The sequence below is a fragment of the Macaca fascicularis genome, chromosome 17, assembly GCF_037993035.2.
Source record: "Macaca fascicularis isolate 582-1 chromosome 17, T2T-MFA8v1.1".
NCBI lineage: Eukaryota > Metazoa > Chordata > Mammalia > Primates > Cercopithecidae > Macaca > Macaca fascicularis.
Genome location: NC_088391.1, coordinates 88,295,097 through 88,322,651, shown reverse-complemented (window position 1 = coordinate 88,322,651; position 27,555 = coordinate 88,295,097). Strand labels below are relative to the sequence as shown.

Sequence of the window (27,555 nt, the reverse complement as noted above, 5' to 3'; positions counted from 1 at the left end):
ATGTCTGTTGAAAGAAAGAAAGGGCCTACCCCTGCAACACAGGCTAAGTAAAATTAGTCTGGTCAATGCAAACTTACAAACAATGAAATATATTTGCAAATCAAAATTACCAAGTACAATAGATGTTGAGTTCAGTCAGAAATGTGCTAGGTGTTCATAAATCACAGATTGTTGTATCCAGAATGGAAGTTAGAAGATCTTGCATTCCAAATGCTTTGTTCTGCAGACAAAACAGAAACAAGCAAACGAACACAAGGCTCTCCCTGAGGGATTATGGCTTTGGTCATGATATTCCCTGTGGGTCATGTCTCCTAACTAAAAAGCAACAGAAACCGTGATCAAAGTATTTTATTACTACTTTGCAATCTATAGAAAGCAATCTTTATTCAACCCCCCTTATTATTGCTATGGGTTAAATTGTGTCCTTCCAAAAACACACGTTTAAGTCCTAACCCCATACCTGGGAATGTGGCTTTTTTTGGAAATAGGGTCTTTGCAGATGTAACTGAGCTAAGATGAAGACATTAGGGTGGGCTCTAATCTAATATGACCAGTGTGTTCATAAGATGATGTGAAGGTAGAGACAGACAAGGGGAAGGCCATGTAATGACAGAGACAGAGTGGAGCCATGCAGCTGCAAACCGTAAAATGCCAAGGACTGACAGCCACCAGCAGAAACTAGAAGAGTCAAGAAAGGATTCTACTGGAATCTCAGGAGGAACATGGCCCTGCTGACACATTGATTTCCAACTTCCAGCCTCCAGAGTTGTAAGAGAATACATTTATATTGTTTTTTTTGTTGTTGTTGTTGTTGCTAGGCTGGAGTGCAGTGGCTCAGTCTCAGCTCACTGCAACCTCCACCTCCTGGGTTCAAGTGATTCTCCTTCCTCAGCCTCCAGAGTAGTTGGGATTACAGCTGCATACCACCATGCCCAGCTAATTTTTGTATTTTTAGTAGAGACAGGGTTTCACCAAGCTGGTCTCGAACTCCTGACCTCAGGTGATCCGCCCACCTTGGTCCCCCAAAAGGCTGGGATTACTGATGTGAGCCACTGCACCCAGCCTAAAATTTCTATTAAGTCACCCTTTTTGTGGTCTGTTGTGGGAGCCCTAGGAAACCGATACAATCCTCTTCCTCCTTTCTCTATTTTTAACAGTTTCTGTTGTGCCGCATGATAAGCTTCTTGAGGGCAGAGCATTGGCCTTTGGCCATGTTCACATCCCTTTAATGACTCAGCAGGGCTTAGACGGTGCTCAGTGAACAGTTGTTGAATTGAAGTAATTATAGGTTTCCACAAAAATAATCTGGCTCATTATTTGTTATTAGGAATTTTCTATAATTTGCCCATCAGTTTTTGGCATTAATTGTCATTGGGGAAATAGAAGAGGCGCCTCTTAGTTGCCAAGAGATGTTTGGACAGAAAAAGGATATAAATACTTACAGGGAAACACAAGAGCTCATTTTAATATTATTTTAAGAATAATAATTGATATTCACTGAAATCTTGCTAAGTGTCAGGTCCCGCTCTATCTGATTAGCATATATTATCTCACTTAAACCTCATTATGTCCCAGCAAGGTACATTCGATTGTGAGACTCAGCTTATTGGTGAAAACACCTTGATGCTTACGAGGTGTTAAAAAGTACAGTTGAGAGTTAAACTTGGGCGGCGTGACCAGCAACTTAGTACTTAACCAGCTCTTAAACTACTGTGGAATGCAGACACTGATCTTTCCATTCTGTAGCTCTGAAAAACATTCGACTTTGTGTTTATGAATGCTAATGCGTTTAGACTGCTCTCTATATAAAAATATGTGTGTGAGAGTGTTGAAAATATATTTATTCTGTAGTATGTTTGTTACTTCTGTATATATCTGATCAATTTGCTCAGACATATTTAGAACTTAAGTGGCAGCTTTTCTAAGCTGTCACGCTGCTTTGAATACATTTCTCTCCCTCTGTAAAGCCACACATTTTACATTTAAATGCATGGGTTTCCATCTCTAGACTGCAGAGCTTATTCAGGGATCTCAGGAAAGAGACCTCCCTGCAACAGAAGCACTTTGCTGCGATTTGGTTTGTGGACTTTTGTAGGATGACCTTTTGTTGGAAGGAAATGTTCTCTAGCAAAAGAAAAGTTAGACTGTTCTGATTTAGATCATTTTAGTTTACACACAATGGCAAATATAAATCTCTGCCTTCATTTATATAAACAAAGTATTGGAAAAACCCACAGAAAAGTTATGAGAGAAAGGGCTCAACAATAGTAACATTTAATTTCTCAGCCTCTCTAGAGGCAATTGGATTTTAGGGGTTCACATTCATATGTGGCCTTTATGCAGAAATTTATTCTCTCTGGCTATTTTCCCCAGACTTTCAAGTTATATCTTTTCACGTTATATCTTTTCACATGCTAGCTGCATCACGACTTAATGCCACATTATTATTAGGAAAAATTCAATGACCGTCATTATATATTTTATTTCAGGAGAACCATATAGAAGCTTGATAAACAAACAAGCAAACAAACGAAAGACTCTGGGTAACACTAGAGTAATGGTACAATATAACATTTCTTCTCTTGCCTCTGGTCCTAATAAAGAACTGGGCCATGTCCTAAATCTAGCAGAGTACTTTGTAGCCCATAGTTTCAAGATATTTCATAAATCATATTCTTGGGATAGGGAAGAATATCTTTATCTTAAGTAACCAAGTAAAAGATTCTTATAACTTCACCTTAAACCTGGATAAATGCTTCACTCTGAATATTTTAATGAAATTTTGACCTGAAAGCTGCCACAAATCAAGCTCATTTTAACTTGGCTGTAGAGTTGGGACAAGCCAGGGCTTGCTCTGTGTGATCTTGAGAGTTAATTTTTATGAGTCTTGATTTTTTTCATCTACATTATGGGTATAATAGATTCTTTGTAACCCTAAGGATTATGTAAAATATGTGTGAACAAAACCAGTGACTCTCTGTTTATGCCTTATTTCATGTAAACAACTATATGGGTTTTCACCAGATTTGATGGGCTATCTGAAATGGTTTCATTATAATTTAGGCCTAGTAGCATTTATACAGTTTACATGGTGGGTGCCACAGGGACACCTCAAATGGGTGGACATTTTTCAAAGTAGCTGACAGTGGAGGAAACTGAAGTCACAAGCCAGTTGGTGAAACCTTTGACAGGTACTGGGCAGAGGTTTTCAGCTGAGCTGGGCAGCTAGTCACCCTAAGGGCAGACACTAGAAGTGTTGATCTAGAAGTAAGATGCTTCTCACAGCAGAATCTCTATGTACCTTGAAGAGGAATCTCTGTAGCAGTCAGAATTCACTTATCGGTTGTTAGTAATTCTCTCCAACACAGGGTGGGCTTGTTAGAAACATATATAGAATATTTAGCATAGAACTTGGCACGTAAGTAGCTCCCTGGTGAACATTCTCAATTCTACCCTTTCCCATCCTTGCCATCTATCTTCCCAACTAAGAGCACAGAGGGAATCATTACTATGTTTCATTCTGTGTGAATCATGCTTATCCACAGTGACTCAGTCATTTCTATGGAGATAAATTAGTCCAGCAACAATCGCCCAATATGTCAGAGACACCCTAGGATATTTTGGAGGTGGGGAGAAGGGGTGGGGGTTGCCCCTGCAGAAATCATTCTGCAGGGAACCAGTACCATCTTTTTATAAATATCAGAACATTGAACTTTATTTTGATTTTCCTAGCTGCCCCTAAAATCTGTGGCATTGCAATAGAACTTTAATAATAAAGAATGCATTTCTCATTTGAAACATCGTTTTAAATTTGGAGAGCCCAAAACTGAAATGACACTTTTCTTTTGTCAGATAATTATGAGATAATTGGTATTTTATACCCAAATATTTTCTATGCTGAAGAGAGAGTTTTTTTTTTTTTTATCCTGAGAGGTTTAAGTTTTGTTTTTGATTTTGATGTAGTACCATGAATAGGCAATCTACTGATAGAACTTATACTTCATGAAACCAGGTGTACAGTTTTAGATTTTTCACTTAAAATAATAACTTGCTCTCTGAAGTTGACATCTTGAACTTACTATTAACAGAATGATTTTTGTAGGGAGTGATTGATGAGATAGATTTTCTTTTGCATTACAGTACAAAAATCACTCATCCAAATATACAGCCATATTTTCAAATATCCACAGAGGTGTTAAAAGTATTTTTACCCTTGGAAATCCTGATGGGATAGTTAAAAAATACAAGCAGCTTTATTTGTATCTGCTGAATGTATGTGTTTTCTATGCTATATCATAACCACTCAGGAGGCCTAAAGCTTTAAATCTGCCATGGAGAAAAACTCATGTTTCTGCCTTGGCCCACAGAGGAGGCAATTTCTGCCAATCTCAGTATGACAAGGAATGTTCCCACCCAAAAAGCCAATAGCACCTTCCTTGACAAAAATGGTGGGTCTCAAAAGGCCGAAGAAGGAGTTTCTGCCACTCCTTCTGCCCACACACCACCTCTTAGGAGGAGGCTGGTTACTGACAGAATAGCAGGGACCCTCATCACCCTCTTTGTTGAATTCCTGTTCTATTCTTGAGCCACCTGGCCAGGACCTCTGCATAGAACAGAACTCACCATTCTGTCTCTTTCTGCAGCCTCAGGTCTGAGTCATGTTATGCCATCAAGCTCTTACAGAAGCCTGTATTACAGCTTAATGGGCCCTTTTTAAAATCTATTCATGAAACTGACATTTTGTTGCCCATGTAGTTACTGATGCCATTGATCCCCTATCTTTTCATTATCAGTCTGAGATGTGAAGAAGACGGCTGAGTGGTGGGATTTATTTTTACTTCTAATTTTAAAGAATACTAAACAAACTTCTCAAATTACCATTTTTAATTGTTTTTCTTGCTGTGAACAAGCCAAAGCCAAAAGCAAAAACTACCAATCTCCCGTTCGAAGACCAGAGTTTGGTCTTCTTTGAAGTTAACAAATACTATATGTGTGAAGGTGAAAACCATTTTGTTTGGCGAATTATCAATCTGTCTCAACACAAAAAGAAGGAAGACTATACAATCCTTTTAAATGCTTCTTTTATTTCATTGGTTGTACATTGGGTGAGTGAACTGAATATTACAACCAAAACATAGTATTGATACAAATTAGACTTCTGTTTATACTGTAAGGTAATGAATGAAGGAATTCTTTAAGTGTTACAGAAAGATTTAGTAGAAATGTTACCAGTGGTATGGCTGAAAGAATATTTCGGTGAAGTGCTGTTATATCCTGAAAACCAAGAGTGAAATGTAGTTCCCATACAAGTGGAGAGTTAGTCTCTTAACTACAGTATTTGTTGAACTGATATCTTCATGTCTTGGATATTGGTGATTTTTGTTTTTTAATTAAACAAAGCATTTAAGATTTATTCATCATAGTCAGACTTCTGAATATAAACAAACTTTTGGCAAATAATATTTATACAGAAAAATAGTTTTAGATCCTCTCAAATCCCAGAATTATTCTATAAAATTACATTATAAATAAATAAAAAGCAAAATCTGTTGTACATATATTTGTACATCTATGCATTTGCCTTGCCTCCTCCTTATTGTAAATGGCATATTTATGACTCTTTGCATATTGTAATCACAATTCTGGAAAATGGATATCATAGTAAAAAATACAGTCTTCTATATTTGCTTGGGGATACAGGTGATGTTTTTGATGCTCCATTATTAAAGGGCTGAAAATAGTTGTGTGCTAATAATTTTAAAAATCAAAATCATGAAACAAAAGAAAAAAAGAAAGACAATGTTACGATTAATCTACAAAAATATTTCAGTGATTCCCATAATTTACCTTTTAGTAATGTATACTATGTTTTCATTGAGTTTAAATGAATTAACAAAGAAAGAAAACAGAAAAAAGAAAACAAGTTTGAACGTTTTAGGCAAGTTGTAGCGTAACTACATTGTTATAGTTGAGAAAATTACAAATATCAATAATACATAAAGATGAAACTACCAAAGTAATACAAGTTAGATACAATACTTTTCCACAAATTAAAACAAATGCAACGATACAAGCACTATGTAAGATTACACTTAGCATGTGACTTTCTTTTAGATAGGGTTATCAGATCTACGATACAAGATAAATAGATAGTAATTCGACTTTGACCAACATGAATTAAAATGCAGATTTCTTTTTTTTCCTCAGACAAATAATGATATGGTTGGTGCATCTAGTTTTCAGAACAGGTGATGATCCCAAATTTAAAATATTTTACATTCAATCTCAAAAGTCAAAATACTTCAATCACTAATATGTTCACAAAGAAAATGGATGTTTGAAACAATTACACATAATATTCATTTATAACAGCTGTTTTGTTTTTTAAACAATAATTTAAAAACTATGTAGGTACTGTATAGGCTATGTGCAACATATAAAATGTGAAATATGAAATATTTGGTACGATAGTGCTTAAAATAAACTTTAAAACAAACTTTCTGAACAAAATTTAATTGTATCGCTATTACCTTGAAGATCAACCAAGTATTTAAAAAAGTAAACAACATTAAAATATGTTTCATCCATATATAGTATATATATGTATGTGTATATATAATATGTATGTACTTGTATTAAAGTTTTTTATACTTTTGAGACATAAAATATGCTTTAAGGTGAAAGAATTAAAAGAACTATTTTTTCCATGCTGTAGTCAGTTACAACCCTTTAATCCAACTTTTGAAATGCAAAACAGTAATGGATTTTTTTTAAAAAGTGAAACTATCTACTTTTTGTTTACATAGTAATTTAGATTAAAGTCACAGTCAAATTTGCAGTGACTAAACTCAAACTTACTTAAATTAGAATATTATACAGATCTCCTCACCTACAGCTTCCTTGTTTGACTAGGTTTTTAGTTAAGAAGAGTTATTCTGTAACAGGCAACCGGATGGTGAGTTTGAAAGACTAATCTCTTAGATTAGACTGTTGGCATGGGCCTCTCATTCTTGTCAAGCTGGATGAAGTCTGGCAAAATCTAGGCACTTCTACAAAGTCTCTCTTATAAAACAACTTTAAAAATATACTTGTAAAATAATACCTTCAAGACTTTGTTTGGTGGGGTATGAAGCTCATACCGTGCAAAGTTTCTTTTTCAATCTATTTAATGTTAATCTAGAATCACATGATTCAATGCGGCATCTCCAGGCAAACCAAACACCACACTTTGATGTGTCCCCAGTACTTGTGCTTGAATTTCCATTCAAATTTTAGACCTGCAGGACAGGTATTGGTTTTACTTCACCTCTCGTCTTTGCTGCAGCATTTATATTGTCAAGAAGTGAAACATACCCTTTGATCCAGTGGGTAAATGGCATGACAGTAATTACAGCTACAATCGAACCTGCCCTTGGAATATGTTTCTTTTTTAACTAATGCTAATTGTTTATTGCTAAATTTGAAATATTCTGAATCGAAATGAGTAAAGTGGCTGGACTTTCTGCATCAGCTATAGTTATGGAGATAAGACAATATTCCTAGGACAGAAACTATGTTTAGAAACCCTTTAAAAGTAAACTTTATCCTTTATGTCTTTAAACATCACAGCTGGTCTCAGGTAGTTAACTATCTTAGGTTGGAATATACTAAGCATACCATATTTAATACTCATATATGAGATAGCAGCACTAGCTTCTTAGAGTTGTGGTCTGTCCAGAAGAACTACATCTTTATTTAGCATGCAGTTTGTGGCAATTCTATTGAGGAGGAAACAGGATAGTATGTACAGTAACAATGTTTAGTTATTCTCAATGCAGATTCTTGGCATTCCATTCCGTTTCTGCTGATTATTTCAGAATTATCTGTTAAAGAGAAAGACAAGCATGATTTAGGCATCCTTCTGGGAGGAAAAATAATGAGTTTAAGTTTTACTCTTCAAAAATAGACATTTGAAAATCAGAGTTTTCTTCAATCTCTCATTATTTTGATGCAATTATAATTTTGCACAATACCCGCCCTTCATGCTGAAAAACTTTACACTTAACCACTTCTGCTATGTGGCCACTATAAAGAATGATGATTCAAATGCACAGTACTTTCTGGAAAACTGTGGCAGCAAATAGAGAGGCATGCATGTTTAGACCACAATTTCTTTAAAAAATTTTTGCTTTACAGCTCTTTATTATACATTCCCATTATTGTCCAATTAATATTTGCTATGGTGATCAGAAAGTCTAATCAGAGAATCTTGTTTGTACTGAAAAGTCACTTGTAAGGCTTAAATAGAAATATTTCAAGATATAATAAATCAGATATTATTTATCTATTAACTTGCATTTGTAATTCAAAAATGTATTCCTATCAAAAATAATTTTGTTCCCAACACATAACAACAACCAGTTTCAAATTCAAGGCATATTTAAATGTCACATATCAAAGAGTAAAAGGGATAACAGTCTAATAAAGCAGTTAAAAAGTTCTTAATACATCCAAAAGCACAGCTAAAGCACAGCTAAAGGTAAACTATTAAATGCAAGCTGTGGTCCCTTGAGTCTGATCTCTAAGTTCATTTCCAGCTCCATACCTTTGCAAAGGAGAGGGAATTTGGCCCATGTGGTCCACTCCATTAAATGTCAAGGTTAAAAGTCAAGTTTTTAACACACTCTAACGAAACTGTTTCATCTTTTCTAATGCTTTGACCAAATTTTGTGTAATTAATAAGCAAAGCATTTGTTCATTAAACAAGAGTCTGTTTAGGAAATAACTGGTAAAATTTGTTTATAATGAGAGTTAGCTAATACTTCTACACACTAGGATTCAATTCCCAGCAAAAGCCTTATTTTCCCAAGCATAGTGTATTATCCCGTTATGTTTTCTCCACGTGGGTATTTTTTCCCTTTAAGTGAGTGCTCCTGTATTTTATATGCAACAATTTTAGTACATGCAAATAGTTCCTCCTGTGAAGTAAACATGAGTATTCTTTATTTTATTGAAACAGACAGATGTGTATAGGATTCATAAAAATAGAGAAATAACTCATTTATCTTAAATATTTAGAGTAAATGGAAACTTAAAACTTCAGATAAGATCATTCTTTGTTTCTTAAATATTCCTAGGAATCTAAAATTAACTGGGAAAAATAGACATAAATAAAAAATAAGATATGATTTCATATGTAAACACAGTATCTAATATTTGAATACTATTATCTTTGAATATTATCATTGCCAATAGGTAATATTCAGATTTTCTAGATTTAGATATTTGATTATCAAATAGAAATTTTTTGATTTCATCCCTTAGTTTCAAGCCTATCTGTAAGTTTTCCAAATAAGAATGCACTCTAGGACATCAAATAATGTGATTTTTCTTTTTCTTTTACTTTAGAAAAAATCTTTCTAAAATAACTCCGGGAAAAAAATTGCAGTTTCTTTATTTCTTTTCTGTTTTCTTTTCTTTTTCTTTTTTCTTTTCTTTTTTTTTTTTTCTTTTTTTTTTTTTTTTGAGACAAGGTCTCCCTCTGTTGCCCAGTTTGGAATGCAGTGGTATAATCAAAGCTCACTGAAGCCTTGAATTCCTGGCCTCAAGCGATCCTCCCACTTCAGCCTCCTGAGTAGCTGGGACTACAACCACACACCACCATGCCTGCTTAATTTTCATTTTTATTTTTGTAGAGATGGGGTCTTGTTGTATTGCCCTGGCTTGCCTCAAACTCCTAGGCTCAAGAAATCCTCCCACCTCAGACTCCCAAAGTGCTGGATTATAGGTGTGAGCCACTGTGCCCAGCCAATTTCTTAAATTGATGTGTAATAATATGTATTTTAGAATGCATTTGGATTCTTGCTTATTCGCTGAAATTAAAATGCTATAAAGAATGAAATTCCTAACCATCTGGAAAAGAAGTATTCTATGAAAAGCACAGCAATGGCATATTAGAATGGGGAAATGTGGGTTATGGAAATTACTTACGGCAAGGCTTTGAACTCGTATTTGATGAGGAGACATAAATGACCACTGAAATTTAATTGGACTGTAAATCAGTCTTGCAGCTAACTAAAGCATCAACTAGTCTCGCCCAGACTGCACTTCCCCTCTGCCCCAGTGTACCCATGAGCTATTATATGAATAAAGACATCAATAAAAACGAGCCCTGGGACTACTGAACTCTCAGCTGTGATTGCTGCCTGGCATCTAGGCCAGAAAACTCTGGCCATCCCCAGTCTTTGTCTTTGGCTGTCATGTGGTATAAAAAAATGAATCACATTCCTGGCATCTGTGAACTTCAAGAAGTTCAACAGATTTAATCTTAGAAGGTGGGAAAGCTTTGGCTGTTTTTCCTTATAGGTTCCATTTTTGGGTGGCAGATTTTTTCTTGGAAATATCTTTGATTATTAAATTTTTTTCCTGAGAAATACAGCTTGCTGATACAGTCTGTATTATCTGTACTCTGGGGTGAAATACACCCTGGAGACATAGAACAGGGATACAGATCAAGAACAGTTATCAACTGAGGGCCTGTCATATCGCTAGCACCCATCTGATAGAATTCTGTTGTGAGGAGGCACAGGACCTTACAGGCCCTAGGGCCCCAGGGTAGTGTGGGACAGATTCAGCTGGAAGACCACCCACAGGACAAGAGGAAAGTGGAGAGCCAAGTGTGTGTGCTTGTGGGGATTGGCAGGCGGGAGAGGAGAAGCTACTTTGAGGGAAAGAGGAACCTTTGTCTAGTTTTTAATGTGGCTTTTCTTTATTCAGATTACATGTTGATTTAGCACTAAACAAACATAATTTAAAATCACATGAATAGATACATTTTGTGTGCTTTCCTGTTACCTCTTTTCGGAGATTTTCTCCCATACCAATTTTATATATATACACACACATATATATACACACATATATACTTTTATATTATATATATATATATATATATATATATATATATATATATATATATATATAAACTTTTTCCATCTTTTTTGTAGTTTTGTGACCAGGAGGATCAAAACCTTCATGGGGTGCCTGAATATTTTCATTATAGGTAAGAAACATACCTTCTTAAAATAACAGGCTTATATATGGCCCTGGCACATGGGCTACACATCTGATGTGGATCAACCTTAATTTTGAACTTGTCCATTTTTAAAAATACTAATTAAAATACAGTTCACCAAAGTGAGCTCAACAGACCCACTGTCCGTCACTTCTTTCCTGCCCTGCATTTGGTCAAAGCTGAGGCTGGTGCCCAAAGTTCTGTACTCAACCTCCAAGGCACAGCACCCAATGCTGTCTTGAAAGGGAAGTGGAAAACTCATAGGGTCTGCCAGGGTATGCATAAGTCAGAGAAACAGCCACCACATTGGGTCTCCTGCCAGTCTCCTCTCTGAAGCACCTTTATTTTTGTTTGAATTTTAAGACATATCCCCTTGATTTTCAGGAGGCTCTGAGAATTTACAAGCTAGAGTCTTACAAGCTAGGTCAGTATTGTGATCATATTTTGCAGACATGGAAAAGCTGACATGCATCATTTTAACTGGCTTGCACAATGTACAAAGTGCTTGCACAAACCAGCATGAGCTTAGAGATGTTACTTTGCTCACTGGTGAAGGCATCCCCTCCAGGGCATGGGGACGGTCTGAGATAGGGCTAGAGGAAGCAGAGGTTCCAAAGAGCATATCTGTGCCTCATGGTGCCTGCTTCAGAGGGTGCTTAGAAGAACCCCGTGAGCCTGGGGATCAGGGGAAGGTCAGGCCCTGAGGTGGAACCTACAGCAAATGTGCTTGGAGCTTTAGAGGGGAGACAGTGAGACTGTCTGGAGGGGCTAGATGGGTGGAAATTGCTGGGGGACTGTGAGGCTGCTGGGCCTCTCATTCAGGGCATCCACAGGTCAACCACATCCTGCCCCAGGGCTCCTCCAGATGGATGTTACAAACATGCCTGCTTACAGCGACAGAACACCCTACCCAACCACAGTGCCACTGCCTCAGCTGCTGAGAAATCTTGGCAAACTATGATGATAGGAAAGAAATCAAAGATATTCAACAAGCTATATTTCTATTTGTCTCCCTGGGAGACTATTGCCTCAAGTAGGTAGTGTTTTATATAACAGAGCACCATGACAGGAGAAGGAAGTTAAATTATTAAATAAGATTCTAGCTAATCTAGTATGGTAAATCAAAATTCTGAACTGCAAGCATTATTTTCAATTCCTTCTTCCACTAAAAGGAGAACAGACAAAAATCAGAATAGCTGATGCCCACAAAATCTGTGATTCTATTTTTAAGACAAAGATATACTTGATCTCAAATCATGAGTACTTTTCTAAATCTTTAGTGGTCCCTCTGGTTAGAACAAGAGTATCTCCGAAGCAAAAATATCAGCTGGCTACAATACAGTCTGCTTATCAATAAGGAAAGGAAATCACAATAAGTGAATTAAACTGTCTCCCCTAGGTGGTTGGATTTAAGAATCTGATGATTCTGCTCAATATACATTCTCAAGTTACCCCAATGTGAATCCAGTACCTGATTAGTTTCATATTTATTTGTTGAAGACAAAGCATGAATGGCTTCAAAGACATCAAATGGGTTATTTTTCTATCAAATATGTTATGAGCAGCCATTTAATAATTACAATGTCCTCAGTGAATTGCCTGCCATTGACTCACAGTGCAGTGGTAGCCAAGCTTACTAAAAAGTGGACCAGATTAGGTCCTGTCTAATACTAAGCCTCCTGGGGCCAGGCAGGAAAGGTACGTAAGTGAATAGGCCAGGTCAAGGGTGTGGCAGCAGCTACTCTGCCCCAGCCAAATGCTACCTGCGGAAACATGGACTCCATATTACTTGACCTTTAGATTTTCCAAGAGAAGCTGGAAATTCAGCAGTGAATTCACATCACAGAAAACAACCCTGTGTGGATCATACATATCTTTGGGCTAAATTCAGCTAAGAGCTGCTGGTTTGTGTACTCATCAGCTTTACTTTCTTGAAGGCAATATCCACTATATCCACTAAGTCTGGATCACTTCCTGAGCTGGCATAAGCCAAGGCTACAGGCAACATCATGGCAGGCAGCAGTGGTAAGAGTGAGACCAGAAGAGCAGGTGTATAGGAGAGTTAGTCCTGCAACTTTCAGACATTTGGCTTTCGCCCAAAGAAAGAGAGTACGTGACCAACAAGGCACCCTCTACCTAAAAAGAAAATATCAACCCTCCCTTGACTGAGTCATCAGTTATGAAACATGCATGTTTTCTTGTCTCTTCCATGTGATGATGGATTTAGGCTGAGCCATCCATACCTCTCACTCATGGTGTGCACTCAAAAAAGAGCTGAACAGGGTGAGAAACACATTTGGTTCAAACTAAAATAGTCTCTGCAGAGACTGAAACACTGAACTTGAACTCATCAGCACCATGAACTTAACAGCTGAACTAACCAATCCTCATGCAGAAGGGTGCAAGAGAAAACAAATCAACGTAGAATGTCCTCAGTGCTTCAGAGGTACCATGTATTAACACATTCTGAGTTTTCTCCCTCGAGGTTGATCTCCAGGAACTGTACGTATGCATAACTTTGGAAACTGTGGGCTTCTAGATGACTTCCAGAAATGTTTATACTTCTTACATAAAAGTGCTCATTTCAAAGATTCAAGGATGTCAGATGAGTTATTTTTTTAAATGATAGCTCAATATTAAATTTGGTAAGAACTCTTCCTGCTCTGCTTAATTGATAGGAAAACATTCCAGTGAAAATGTCAAGAATTTCTATGTATGCAAATCATCAAGCAATTAGAAAAGAGAAATAATGGATGTTTTGGTTCAGTCTTCTGTGAATAGCCATTAGGACTGTCTTTGTAATGTTGAGTTTGGATGGCATAGATAAAAAATACCTTATATCTGTGCAGCCTTGCTAAACTACTAAGGAATCTCAATGCGTCTTGATGTCACTAACATGGAATCTCAAGTGGGTACTTCCAAGCAGGGCTGGTACACTAACTGGGTCCACAGCCAAACCAAGCTCTTTAAGGACAGGGGGACTGTCTCATTCATCTTTATAGCACCAGTGTCTAGGACAGGGCTGGGAATTTATTAATTGGTGGTTGCATGGATGGCTGAATAAATTGAAATCATTGAGGACACAGTGCCACAATGCTGGTATCAACAGAAGACCACTAGACCATTCAGGGGAGAAACAGGAATAGGGCAGAAAAAGAACCCTTTGGACAAGATGTGTCGTCTGTGTGCCCTTTTAGGGTAGTTAAGGACTCAGAAATATCTAAGAGAAATAAACACCACTCCCCATTCTCCCATTCTCCCTACTCCCCATTATAGATAAAGGGGAAAATATTCCAGGCTGGGGGCAGAATCACTCACAGAGAAAAGAAATATGACAGATAAAAATCCACCTAAAGAAACCTTCTAGACTTGGTAGGTTTCTTAGAAATCTTTTGCCATGGTTACAAGGCCTTGTTTCCCCCAGAAGGCAGTTAAAGGTATTAATAATATTTCACTGCCTCTTTAAACAAAATTTATTATTAATTTAAAAATAGGCAATTAGGTGGCATTTCCTAAAAATAGGGCTAAGCTAAGGAGGCTCGCATGTTGCTCACCCTCCCAGTCTCTGTGTTTCTTCATCTACAGTTTTCTTCTGATTCTGTCCAGGTTCCTTCTTGCCACTCTCTATTGGCATTGCTTTCTCCTTCAGTCTCTGCACCATTTAATATTCTCTCCACCTTTTCCCCACTGCCCCACACCTCCTCTCCATGGCAGCCACGACTGTCTGAAATGCCCTGATCTTGCCTGAGAGGCGACACTTGTGAGATCTTTCAGTTGAAGCAAACTGCACAGAGGCAAAGGGACATGTGTACATTTTTGACTCCAATATAATTCAGTACTTAATCACAGTATGGATTACTGAAGTCAAAAGCAAGTGTCTTTAGTCTCTTGGTGAATATATGGTATCAGATTTAAAAAGTAATTAAAGCAATTATAATTATACATGTTAATAAATGTACACTTTCAAGAACTTTCTTTGGCCTACTTCATGACTATAAAATTTTAAATATAGGCCTGGTGCGGTGGCTCATGTTTGTAATCCCAGCACTTTGGGAGGCCTAGGTGGGCAGATCACTGAGGTCAGGAGTTCGAGACCAGCCTGGCCAACATGGTGAAATCCCGTCTCTACTAAAAATGCAAAAATTTGTTCGGTGTGGTGGTGCACACCTGTAATCCCAGCTACTTGGGAGGTTGAGGCAGGAGAATCACTTGAACCTGGGAGGTGGAGGTTGCAGTGAGCCGAGATTTCACCACCACACTCCAGCCTGGGCAACAGGACGAGACTCCCTCTCGAAAAAAATAAAATAAAATAATAATTATAGAAAAAGCTCAGAGATAAATTAGTAGAATATGTAAAGATACTTAAAAATAGTCTGATTCATTATTCTGGGGGAATATTGTTTGGAGGGCAGGCAGTGTCATGCCATATTTGACTTATTTTCAAAATGTAGTTTTATTTGTACATAAAAGGCATATGCTGAGGTCCTGGGGGAAAAATTCTCAAATATGACAATCAGCTTTACTCTGGAGAAGAGCACACCGAGGTTGGAATGTCCCTAATATTTCATAGCACCTTCCAGAGGAGTTTTGCCAGAATTATTGTTTTGTCCTCTGCTGTTCAGTAGAAAGTTTATATTCAAAGCTCTAATGCCCCTAGTTTCAATGATACTTTTTGTGGATGACTCATTTCTGTCCAATATTTTCCACTTGATTATATTTGAACAAAATATTTTTAGATATACTAAAGAAAAATTGTCACTTAAAACTATTAATAATTCAGGTTTTACATGAAAAGCAATAACACTGTCCTCGCTGAAGATTACTGACCAGGGTTCACATTGACAACTTAGAGTATCTGGATAAAATTCATAAACGGAAGTGCTCAACTTTGAATAAGATTCTGCTCTTTGTATGAGTCCATGTCACATGTGGAAACATCTCGGTTCTTATGAGTATTGCAGTTAGGCTTTGATTATAATCCCCTCCCTGACTCCAGACAGTCTCCTTCAATCCCAGTTCCCCTGGGGGAATTCTGAGAATCATTTCTGTGGCTCTCAGGCTGAGATGGGAATCTAGTCCTCAGACCATCTAAAAACCCATATGTTATCCAAGAGTGAACACTTTTCTTCTCCTCTAGGATATAAATGAGGAGGAAGGTAAAGAGGCATGAGAAGGAGACTTTCCTTTCCGCTGGTGTTCTAGAAGTGTTTTAAACAAAGACATATTCAAGAGCACTGTGTATTTATTCAGAAGGAGGGGAGTGATGAGACTGTGTTTCCTCAGCAGGTGCCAGAAAAGCTAAAATCAAAACAAAACCCTAGATTGGAAGGGCTGCATGATAGCCAGGAAAAAAAAGTGAAACCCTGTCTCTACAAAAAAATACAAAAAAATTAGCCGGGCATGGCCCACGTGAGGCTGAAGCAGGAGAACCACTTGAACCCAGGAGGCGGAGGTTACAGTAAGCCAAGATCGCACCATTGCACTCCAGCCTGGGTGGGAGAGTGAGACCTCCATCTCAAAAAAAAAAAAAAAGTAGTTGGCAGATGAAACCATGACATCGAGAGAAATGAGGAAGAAGGTGGCGTGAATGGGTCTGGTGGCTACCCAGAAGCAGGCCCCAGATTTTATCTTCCTAGTCTTTACCCAACATTCGTGATTCCACACCATACTTCCCATTTCTACTCCACAGGCCTTCCCCGGATGACATTCCAGTCGTGGAACTCACCAGGGGTTAAGGCTCCTCCACAGCTCCAGTAGGTGGAGGAGGTGAAGGAATTTTCTATTTTCTGTTGCACGGCCATCTGGGGGTTTGGGTTAGCTGCACGCTTATGATATCTTTCTTGAATCCCAAAGATATAGCAACATCACAGACATGGGTGGCACTTGGCCTGGGCCATGCTTTAGCACTGTGTTACTTATAAACAATGCCACAAGCTAAATAAAATGATTGTAGGCCAGCCCGGAGATCTAACCAACAAGTCCATGGCCGTCTCTGTACGAAAACTGAGTTCCAAACCAAATGACAAAGGAAATTTTGAATAAATATGCTTAAAATTAGGGACTATATGTGTACGAAAGCAGGATAAATTCCTCTACTAAATCAAGAAAAAATATGTAATATGTGGGCCACACTAAGAAAATATTTGAAAGTGTTTAAAATATTTACAGTAAGATGTGTAGTAAGTGAGGCTGTCTGAGATTAAATAGGCTGCTTCATTGAAGATGACCCCTGGACATAAAGTAGAATCTAAGAAAACATTTTTATACCTTTAAAAATCAGCACTGTATTCACTACTGTATTTTCAAGGTAGGTCTTAATATTATGTAACATAATATGTAATATATGTAATATACAGACAATATGTTACATAATATTAATATAATATGTAACATAATATTAAGACCTAACTTGTATACATTGAAAATATTTTCCTAATGTATCTACTTTTGCTCATGATTATTTTTTATATATCTTGAATATTTTAAAGAACAGGAACTGGCAACTCAGGAGTGAAAAATAAAAATTTAATAAACACAAAAGTTAAAAAATTAAAGCAACAAGGGAATTCCAAAAATAAATTCATTTATGCAGCAACAGAAAAGAAATTTCAAAAGGATTCATATATGATACGGGTTTTTTTCAAAATGAGGTTTTGCTCCCAGTAATAAATTGAAGATTCAGGTCAAGAAAAATCACAGAAACAAGATCTTGTTGGATTTAGCATAAAATGCCCAATCCTGCTCAATGCCCTGCTTTTGTATCCATTACCATTATGTTGGACTTAGAATCCTGGGCACATTTTGGCCACAGTACCCATTTTAACAGTGGAGTAGAATGTGTAATTTAGCCTGCTAAGAATTGGCTTTTAAGGCATCAAAGGGAGAAAAGCAACCAAATGCTAAAATGCAGTAAAGGGAACAGTAAGATTAATATAATGTACGGGACATGGACGTGTGTCTTTATGTATTGTCATCATCTGACACATTCTCAAACTGGTGGGATGATGCTGCCATATAACAAACTTTCCAGCAAAAAACTAAGTTTTTTTTTCTTTTTAGTTCTTTGCCTGTGTGTGTGTATCAGAGAGAGGGACAGAGAAAGAGAGGGATGATGAGGAAGAGAGAGAGAGGTTAACAAAAACCACTCAATTGTGTGTAAAATCTAGGTGCAAAGGAAAAATCAAAAAGAGTACTGGAGGGGGATTTCAGGAGGCTTGTCTGTGCCACCAGTCAGATTTGTGCCCTTTCGAGCCTTAGTTTCTCACTTGGCTTGTATCACACTGGCACCTCTGCAGTGCAGTGAGTAGTTTAGCCAGTTCACCATCTGTCATCCCCAATAAGCCCTCAGGAAGTGCCAAAATAGCCAATCGATGGCAAAATGGAAACCAAAGGAGGAAAATGTTTAAAGAAGGAGGAGAGCTCCCATATTCTCTTCTATTTCTTTTTTTTTTTTTTTTTTTTTGAGACGGAGTCTCACGCTGTTGCCCAGGCTGGAGTGCAGTGGCGCGATCTCGGCTCACTGCAAGCTCCGCCTCCCGGGTTCCCGCCATTCTCCTGCCTCAGCCTCCTGAGTAGCTGGGACTACAGGCGCCCGCCACCGCGCCCGGCTAATTTTTTTTTTTTTTGTATTTTTAGTAGAGACGGGGTTTCACTGTGGTCTCGATCTCCTGACCTTGTGATCCGCCCGCCTCGGCCTCACAAAGTGCTGGGATTACAGGCTTGAGCCACCGCGCCCGGCCTCTTCTATTTCTTTATTACTAACCATCCCCCATTAAAGCTCGGTGGTGAGGCCCATTCTTTCAGCATCACCATTTACTTTCTGATATGACCCTTCTCATATGATAAGAACTCTGACTGTAATTACTTATACATTTGTGTATCGCCTGTCCCCCTCACCATGTAAGACCCACGAAAGCAGGAACTGCTGTTTTCATTGCTGTATTCCCACAATTCTGAACTGTACATGGCTCAAGGTGGGTGTTTTTTTTGTTTGTTTTTTTTTTTTTTTTTTTTTTTTGCCAGAGTCTTGCTCTTTTGCCCAGGCTGGAGTGGAATGGCGCAATCTCGGCTCACTGCAACCTCCGCCTCCCAGGTCCAAGCAATTCTCCTCCCTCAGCCTCTCAAGTAGCTGGGATTACAGGTGCCCACCACCACACCTGGATAATTTTTATATTTTTAGTAGAGATGGGGTTTCACCATGTTGGCCAGGCTGGTCTCGAATTCCTGATCTCACATGATCCACCCACCTCAGCCTCCCAAAGTGCTGGAATTACAGGCATGAGCCATCATGTCCAGTTCAAGGTGGGTTCTTAGCATACATTTGTTGAGAGAAGATATAAAGCTATGTTGCCACAGACATGGTTTCATTTAGAAAGAAGACACTTTTGCACTCCATTCCTTGCCTTATGAAAACAGAATTCTTAAAGGGAAACGTGGCAACCGTAAAGAATTTTTAATGCAAAAAGAACCATTTTATACTATAAGATTTTATTAAATGAAAACCTAGGTCCAATCAGACATTATCCTTGTCAATCCTTAATCCTTTCTTTGTAGAAATGACCACTCAGATATTTTGTCTATTTTTTAAAATTGTGGTAAAATAGACATAGCATAAAACTCACAATTTTCACCATTTTCAAGCATACAGTTCAGTGGCATTAACTCCATTCACCTGGTTGTGCCACCATCACCACCCTCCATCTCCAGAACGTCTCCTCATTCCAAACGGAACCTGCCCCCGTTAGAGAATAACTCCACATCCTCCTTTCCTGCCAATCCTGAATCCCTTCCTCCTTCCATTCCATCTTTCCTGCCCTCCCACCCTTTCTGTTTTCCTTCCCATTTGGGGCTTCACAGTGAGACCCCTGGCTCTTCCTGCTTGTATACCTGAATCACCATTAAGATCCCCATTTGGGTTCTCATTTACCTCTGTGGTTTCACTACAACTAAATTAAACTTATACTTGGTTCCCTTTGCAGTCGCTCCTGCAGGCTGCCTAAAATATTCATCCTCAACTAGTGTTGTTCCCTTTACCTGAGATCAATTTGAAAGTCAGGTTCTGTGGGGATGGTGAAGAAAAATAGTATCTTTGTTTTAAAATTATTATTGTTAAAAATTAAAAAGTGAGTTTCAATTGAGAGGAGTCCTTTTGATAGACTCTTTTCAGACAGAAGTTGTGTGCCAGTTTTCCCACCCTGGGAAGAGTGAATGGTGCCTTTTCACCCCTCAAATTTGGATTCTCTTGCTATTCTCGCCAAGCAGCAATATTTTCACACCATTTCTGATACTGAGCTTGGACTTTAAAAAGTTTTTGCTTCTACTAAACTTTCGGCTCAACTAGTCAAAACTTTTCAAAGCAATAAACTCAGTAGTTCAGAGTTTTTAAGGGGAGTTGTATGAAGAGGTTCATCCCAAGCCTGCACTGACCATAGACTCCAATCTAATTCAAACATGGTAGGTTCACAAGAGAACAGGATTTGCAGGCAGGCAAGCCTGAGGTCTACATGTATCCGTCATTTCCTACCTGCTTGAATCTTAAGCAAATTATTCTCCAAGATGTGCTCACATATGGATATGATACTCACAATGGATAAGAAACGTCACAGAGTTATGCTGAGTAGTAAAAGAAATAACATATATACACATCTGACATGTAATAGTGGGTTTTGCTAAATGTTGGTTCTGTTTCCTTAGCCTATTATTTTAGGATTCATAATCCTAAATAATTTCTTTTCAGTTTCTATTTAAATAGACATTCAAATAATACCATGGGTAACTTAAATATTATATGATCTGTATGGCACCCCATATGTTGGAAATAAACTTGGTTTTGATGAGATTAAGATTCTTAAAAATGAGCACTTCATTCCATTTTTGTATATGTATCTCCTGAACTGTCACTGATGACAAAGTATAAACTGAATTTCTCTGATTTTTCCTTAAAGCATTGACTGTCAATTCATGTTAATCATTTTTCAAACTGAAATATTTTATTACAAAAGCATCAACAACCACCAGCTCATGATAATCAGTGTTCACTGCAGTAGGAAGTTGATGTCCCATGAAGGGCAGGATTTCCCATTCTTTAAAGTTAAACTTGGTTCAAACCCAGCTTCTAGGCTTAACAGATATGTTACCATAGATAAGTCACTAAACATCTTTTATTCTTAGTATTACTAATTTCTAGAGTGGGAATTAAAAATTTTTTCTAACTTACAGGGTTGGTGTGAGGATCAGATAATGTATTTAACAAGTGCTTGGTGGTAGTGAGCATATAATAAATGCCACTGTTATTAATATAGTAACATTTCAATTATTTTCAAGTAATGTTTCAATTAAGTAATATTATACAGTAATATTTCAATTATTTCCATTTCCTGGTATAAGCCACAAAATATGAATATGTTGATAAGGCATAGTGTTTATTAATAATTCTTAGATCAGTGTGCTTAGAGTAAATGACTCTCTACGGACACCTCTGTGCATCCAGTCTTGTCTGATAAACATCTGTCTTTCAAGCTCCAAGCCTTCACCTCTCCCCACATAGGTTCCACATAAGCAGTGGAAAGATGGAGGGGACTTTCTAGTTTATGTTAAACCAATCAACCAACTGATCAAAAACTCCAACCCAACAACTCTTAAATACCTTTGTCCAAGGCAAAGGAACACAATGGAATTTTTCTTCTCATTCTTTACACACTTCTTAGCTTTCCCCATTTTAACTTTTTCCCCTGTGCAAAGCCATTCTTAATGTTACAAGGTTTGAGAAAAGCAAAGAAAAGGATATGAACAATAGGAATCGGTTTAAGCAATTCCTTCTGTCCTAGATCCTCTGAACTAAAGTGGTTCTCTGGACCTTTTGCATATTTTAGTATAACCATGACAAATATTGAAAGAATGGTTAATGGAACAGTTATGAAATTATTACTAGGAAAACATACTTGGACTAAAGGAGGGAATTACGTTTAACGTCAAGTATCTTTTTGATTCCTCAAAAACCGTTCTAAATTGTAGGGAGGAAGCAAAGTTATTTTATTTAACAAAGTTAGAATAAATGTACAGCCTGCTTATTCAAGCTGAATAGAAGTTTGATGGAGGGGAAAGAGGACTGAGCATGCTGTTAGGAGACTGAGTTTAATCCTAATCCCTTATTGTAACTATGACTAAGGTCAGTTAACCACTCTAGGTCCTTTTCCTCATTGGAAATATGAAATATTAGGAGCTTCGGGAAAGCTCTAAGTCTGGCTTTACCACTTATTGTTATAGTATGATCTTGAGCAAGTTCTTTAGCTTCTCTAAACTGGAGTTTCCTCATCACTAGAGAGGGGATCATAATAGTCCTTCATAGGACATGTTGGGTTTCAATGACATAATTCATACAAAAGGCTTAGCCCAGTGTCTGGCACGTGGTAGGTTCTTTGTGAGGGTAGCTGAGTTATGTTTTCGCTGCCTGTATGCTCTGGAGCAGTTCAAGGTGCCTTACATGATCCTTTAAAGCACTTTCTCAGGAAGGCAGTGTGGTGAAAGGGAGACAACATTGTTCTAGGCAGGACTCGGTGATCAGGTCCTGGGCCTGGCTCTCTTGCTATGTGTGTGAATTGGGTAAGCTACCAAGAAGAATGTTAAACAAGGGGGAAAGCATTGACCTCAAGGTCAGGCAGCTGTAAGCCCATCTGGGCTCCTATTCCAATTTATAATGTAATTCGCATCATCTTTTTTCTTTTTTATGTTTTGTAGAGGTATGGTATGATGGTGGAAAATCTGCTCTTATGACTTACTGCCTTTCATATCTGTGATGTAATTGATGCTGGTCTCAAGCCAGACCTATAATGCCTGATGCACCTGTGATTAGGGGAAAATGGGCAACATTCTGCAACGATCACCTTAAAGATGCTGCTTCCAGAAATGCATTGCAGCAAGCAGTAAAGATTATAGGAAATTTATTGACATATGCTCTGAGATCTTTGAATACTCCAGAGCAAGGGGAGCAATGATAGGAATAATATAATTTGATCATCGAAAGTAAAACAAAGAGACCAAAAGCTCTAATATTTTGTATTTAATGCTAAAGCATGATGAATTCTAACTGCTAGATTAGCTATAGTTTGTCATAAACTGGTGTCAGAAAATACCAGTCAACAAATGTGTCCTTTATAGTACAAATCAAAATGAAGGGGCGTAAATGAGAACCATCCTTTTTATGGTCAATGGGAGAGAGGTCTCATAGGAGCGTTATGTGACAGAGAGGAGAAAGGCACTGAAATCCACAGACACCACAGAAGTCAGAGAACAGCCTCTGGGTGAGCAAAGGCAAGCCAGGGATCACGGAGCCTCTCTGAATTTCCCTACTTCTGAATGATTCACCCTTTTCCCCTCAAATGTTCTCTTTTCTCTCTATCCCAATTTCATCACTTTGTCGATAAAGCAGCTTTCTCACCAGTTAGCTTGACTCGGGCTGGCTGTCCCTGCACACCTCTACCCACTCACTTGGAGTTGATTTGAGTTTCCAAGCCTCTCATGGAACCTGTCCTGTCCTGTTCTCATCTTGAGCTTTAAGGCCCTCCATAACCTGACCTCCTTCTGATCCACTCAGCTGCACTTTCTAGGACTGCCCCACCACATCCTCCTCCTCACGCTCCCTGGTGTCTCCCACTCACCCCATTCACTGGCTCACATGAGCCACAATGTCCCCTCTTCTTTAGATCTGATGCAATCATAGCTGTTCTATCTGCTTCTATCATGAGATAAAGTCTGAGATGGATTCTGAAGTTCCTTTCTAAACCACATATGCTATCGAGGAAGAATGTTAAACAAGGGGAAAAACATTGACCTCAAGGTCAGGCAGCTGTGAGGCCAAAGGCAGGCTCTGCTACCTACTGGAGCTGTGATCAAACATGTGATGTCTTCGCATGTAAAAGAGGGAAATAGAGTCCTGGTGGGTTTAATGTGATAGTATGTGGAAAGCAGATGGCCGGTGCATGGGTAAGCATGGGTTCCCTTTTCTCTTTACCCTACCTCATCTCTACTTCTTCAATTTCCAGCTGGTCATGGTGTCAGGAATAACCTCACCTGTCCCTTCTCTGTCTCATTCCTACACACCCCTCAGACCTCTGACACTTCAGGGATGAGGCCGTGCCATGGCACTTACTTTCCAGTCAGCAACATTTGCCTGCTGGACTTTGTGTTTTATGACATTCTCTGCTTGTTTCAGATCTGTTTGACTAGGCAGTGAGTTCCTAAGTATGGTTAGCATTTCCCCAACCTGGTGGCCTCTGGAGTGGTCAGCAGACCCAGCCCAGTCTGACCTTGGGAGTTACTGCCTCCAGCAGTGTCACCCCAGAGGAATGTCAGAAGGGGCTGAGAGGCCAGAGCAAATGCCAGTGTATCTTTGACATGTGGTAGCATCTTATGTGTTTGGAGCCTCAGTCTCGGGTTTGTCTATCCTCCACATCCACCTGCACAGAGAAGCTGTCACCTTCCCCAAATGTGCGGGCAGACGTGTGAGAAGGTAGGCAGCAGGGGCACAGCTTGGGTGGATAACGGCCCATGAGGAGGAATTCCATTCCGTTCACAGCAACTCTTATAAAGAAGAAAACCCTGCCCGTCGTTCATCCCTTGAAAATGGACCCGAATTCCTTCATTGCAGCTAGTCTCTCTTTCCTTACAAATCTAGAGCTGGAAATAAACACCGATATAGGATGAACTATATATTCATGTTGCTCCAATGAGAAAACCTAAAATTGGAAAAATGGAGCATGATTTTACTACCATCAACAAAAGCCAAAATAAGACTGGGAATATGACTAAAAAAGACCCCCCTCCAGTTCCATCAAAATGCAAAGGAGGTCGGGCACGGCGGCTCACGTCTATAATCCCAGTACTTTGGGAGGCAGGTGGATCATGAGGTCAGGAGTTCGAGACCAGCCTGGCCAACATAGTAAACCCCATCTCTACTAAAAATACAAAAATTAGCTGTGTGTGGTGGCAGGCGCCTATAATCCCAGCTACTTGGGAGGCTGAGGCATGAGAATCATTTGAACCCAGGAGGCGGAGGTTGCAGTGAGCCAAGATTGAACCATTGCACTTCAACATAGGTGACAGGGCAAGGCTCCATCTCAAAAAAAAAAAAAAAAAAAAAAGCAAAGGAGGATGGATTTGAGGTGTCATGCGAAGGACTGTCCACAGGCAGGAATGTGCTGCATAAGGACTCTTGACATTTTCTCTTCAGCTGCACAGAATTGGAGCTGATACGGTGTCTCTATGTGCTATATACAAAAGAATTCTACCCAAGTTTCTCACCAAGAGGTGTAAATTATTCATGAAAAATGAAAATGTACTAGATTACAACACTTACATAACTGAGCCTTTTCTTAGAGAATCTGCAAATGCATTTATTAATTAAACTTCAGGGTAGGCCTGCAAAGCAGCTGCTGCCGAGGCAGGAACATAAAAAGTCTATTGTCTACTTATTTTCTAATTTCTTGAAGAGAAAAATTAATGTACATCTATGTTGTTCTCATAGATCCAAGACCACCTAAGATAGACAGAGTACCCCCCAACCTCTTCCCAGCCTTAATTTTTTTTTTTTTTTTAGCATACTAAGCAAGTCTGGATTCTGCTATCTTTAGCCATGCGCACAGTGGAATTCAGCCTCAAACTGCCAAGGAGCTTTAACAAATAGTGTTCACTGAATGCAAATGCTGCAATTTTTATAGTTTTATTTTTTTACGCAAAGAAATTGAGGAGGTTTCAATCTCAATCCTTCAATCTCAATCCTTCTATCTCTCTCTACTCTCTTTCTCTCTCCTGCCTTCTCTACAAAATATTTGATATGGCAATTCTGCCTCATCTGAAGTAACCATATCCATTCTCCAACCTGAATCCCCCCCTCTACAGTTAGAATATAAGCAAACAGTTAGAGGTGGCTAAAGGACTTAGGCAGTATAAGGTAGAGAGAGAAGTCTCGGCCCAGATTACTGTTTACAAGGGCTGGATTCTGACAGTTGCTGTCTCTGCTTTTTTGGAGAACAACATACGTGGGGCCCAGCTGCTTTCTGTAATCTGTTCCCAGGAACAAGCAAACTCCAAGAAAGGAGTGTTTCACAGTTTGACCAGCCATACATACAGGCCGGCCACTTTACTGTGTATTTCAGGAGAGAGAGAGGACAGGAGCCTACTCCTCCCACACTGGGGCCTTGCTGAACCAAGATTTTTCTTGTGAAACAAAATGCAGGCCCCAAAATGGGTCAAGTGGTGAATAGTGGGGAATGTTTAATGCCTCCTACATTTGTCTGAATATAGTCCAGACAGATGGCATTGAATAATAGATGTTTTATAAAACTCTGAGATGAGAGATGAAATAAAACACAATCTTACCTTTCTAGACTTCTTGGTTAGTACAGGTGGACTTACATATCCAAGAATCCATATACAAATAACTTTAAAGTTATGTTCATGTTTATAGGTCAGAAACAAGCTTTTCTCTTCCCTCTTCAATACTTTATAGCAGGCCAGATAAAACATAATATATGTCTGGTTACATGTAATTATTTTATCTTTCTGATAAGATATTGAAATTGATTATCATATATAATAAAACTATGCCAGGTAAGTCTAGAAAATGAGATTTTCTAATTTATCAAATATAAATAGAGGGCTATATGTATATGACATATTATCAACTAATTTCCAGTAAGTTCTTCCTAAGGCCAACTCTCTGGTGAATGTACTTAATCTTTGGAGGAGGGTTCAGAAGATGTGATAAGACCTTGAGGTCATAATATTAAACATGAATCATCATTTTTGGAGATGTGATTAAGTGTTGGTTAACATATTGCCCAGAGTATAATCTGATTTCATTAGCTTCTAAAGCACTTCTTGTGATGCTCTGTAAAAAGATTCCCAATATTAATACATAGGACTCTCTTTCCCTAGCATGGACTCATGGGCCAGAATGAATTAGATGGATAATCTGTTCACTGTCCATAGAGCTCTGCTTTGGAGACATGGACAATATACATTCACTCTACACCTGAGGGGACTCTTTCCTTCAAGCAGAAGCCTGTGGTTGGAGGTAGGGGGCGAGCTTTTGTGGCTCTGAGTCTCATTTAGGTAGGAAACGGGAAGGCCCATGTGAAAGGTGAACACATTGCCGGTGTCCGAACAGCGAGGCCACTCGACTGCTGTGCTGGCAGGGACTGAGTTTCACAGCAGCCTCAATCTCTCTTTCTACCACGTGACATTTATTTAGACAGGTTTTGCCATAGTATGAAATCATTTCATGTTTCTCTTTTGCCAAAAGTAACACTCCCTTTGTAATGGGCAAAGGCAAGACAAAGTAGGCCACTTGCCAGCTGCCATCGTCCCAGTTTAGGCTCTTGTTAAAACCTCTTAATGGCCTCCACAGACTCTCCCGCCTCTAATCCATCTGCTCACTCTTCCTAGAGTACCGTTTCCATCACTATCCTGCTTGAAAATCCTGCAGTGGCCAACTCAGGGCCGAA

General features: G+C 38.6%; 2 protein-coding genes across 22 annotated transcripts in view; one reads left to right on the top strand and one right to left on the bottom strand.

Moving 5' to 3' along the window:
• The window catches only part of LOC141408934 (uncharacterized), a 198,970-nt gene that overhangs the window by 33,310 nt on the left and 138,105 nt on the right, over window positions 1-27,555 (top strand). The window lies entirely within an intron of this gene.
• MBNL2 (muscleblind like splicing regulator 2) overlaps window positions 5,065-27,555 on the bottom strand; it is a 397,414-nt gene continuing 374,923 nt past the window's right edge. For all 21 annotated transcript variants that reach the window (XM_074021290.1, XM_065533403.1, XM_074021292.1 and 18 more), the window contains one exon: window positions 5,065-7,862. In XM_074021290.1, coding sequence (XP_073877391.1) covers window positions 7,848-7,862 — 15 coding nt within the window. In that variant the 3' untranslated portion in view covers window positions 5,065-7,847. The remainder of the gene's footprint in view (window positions 7,863-27,555) is intronic.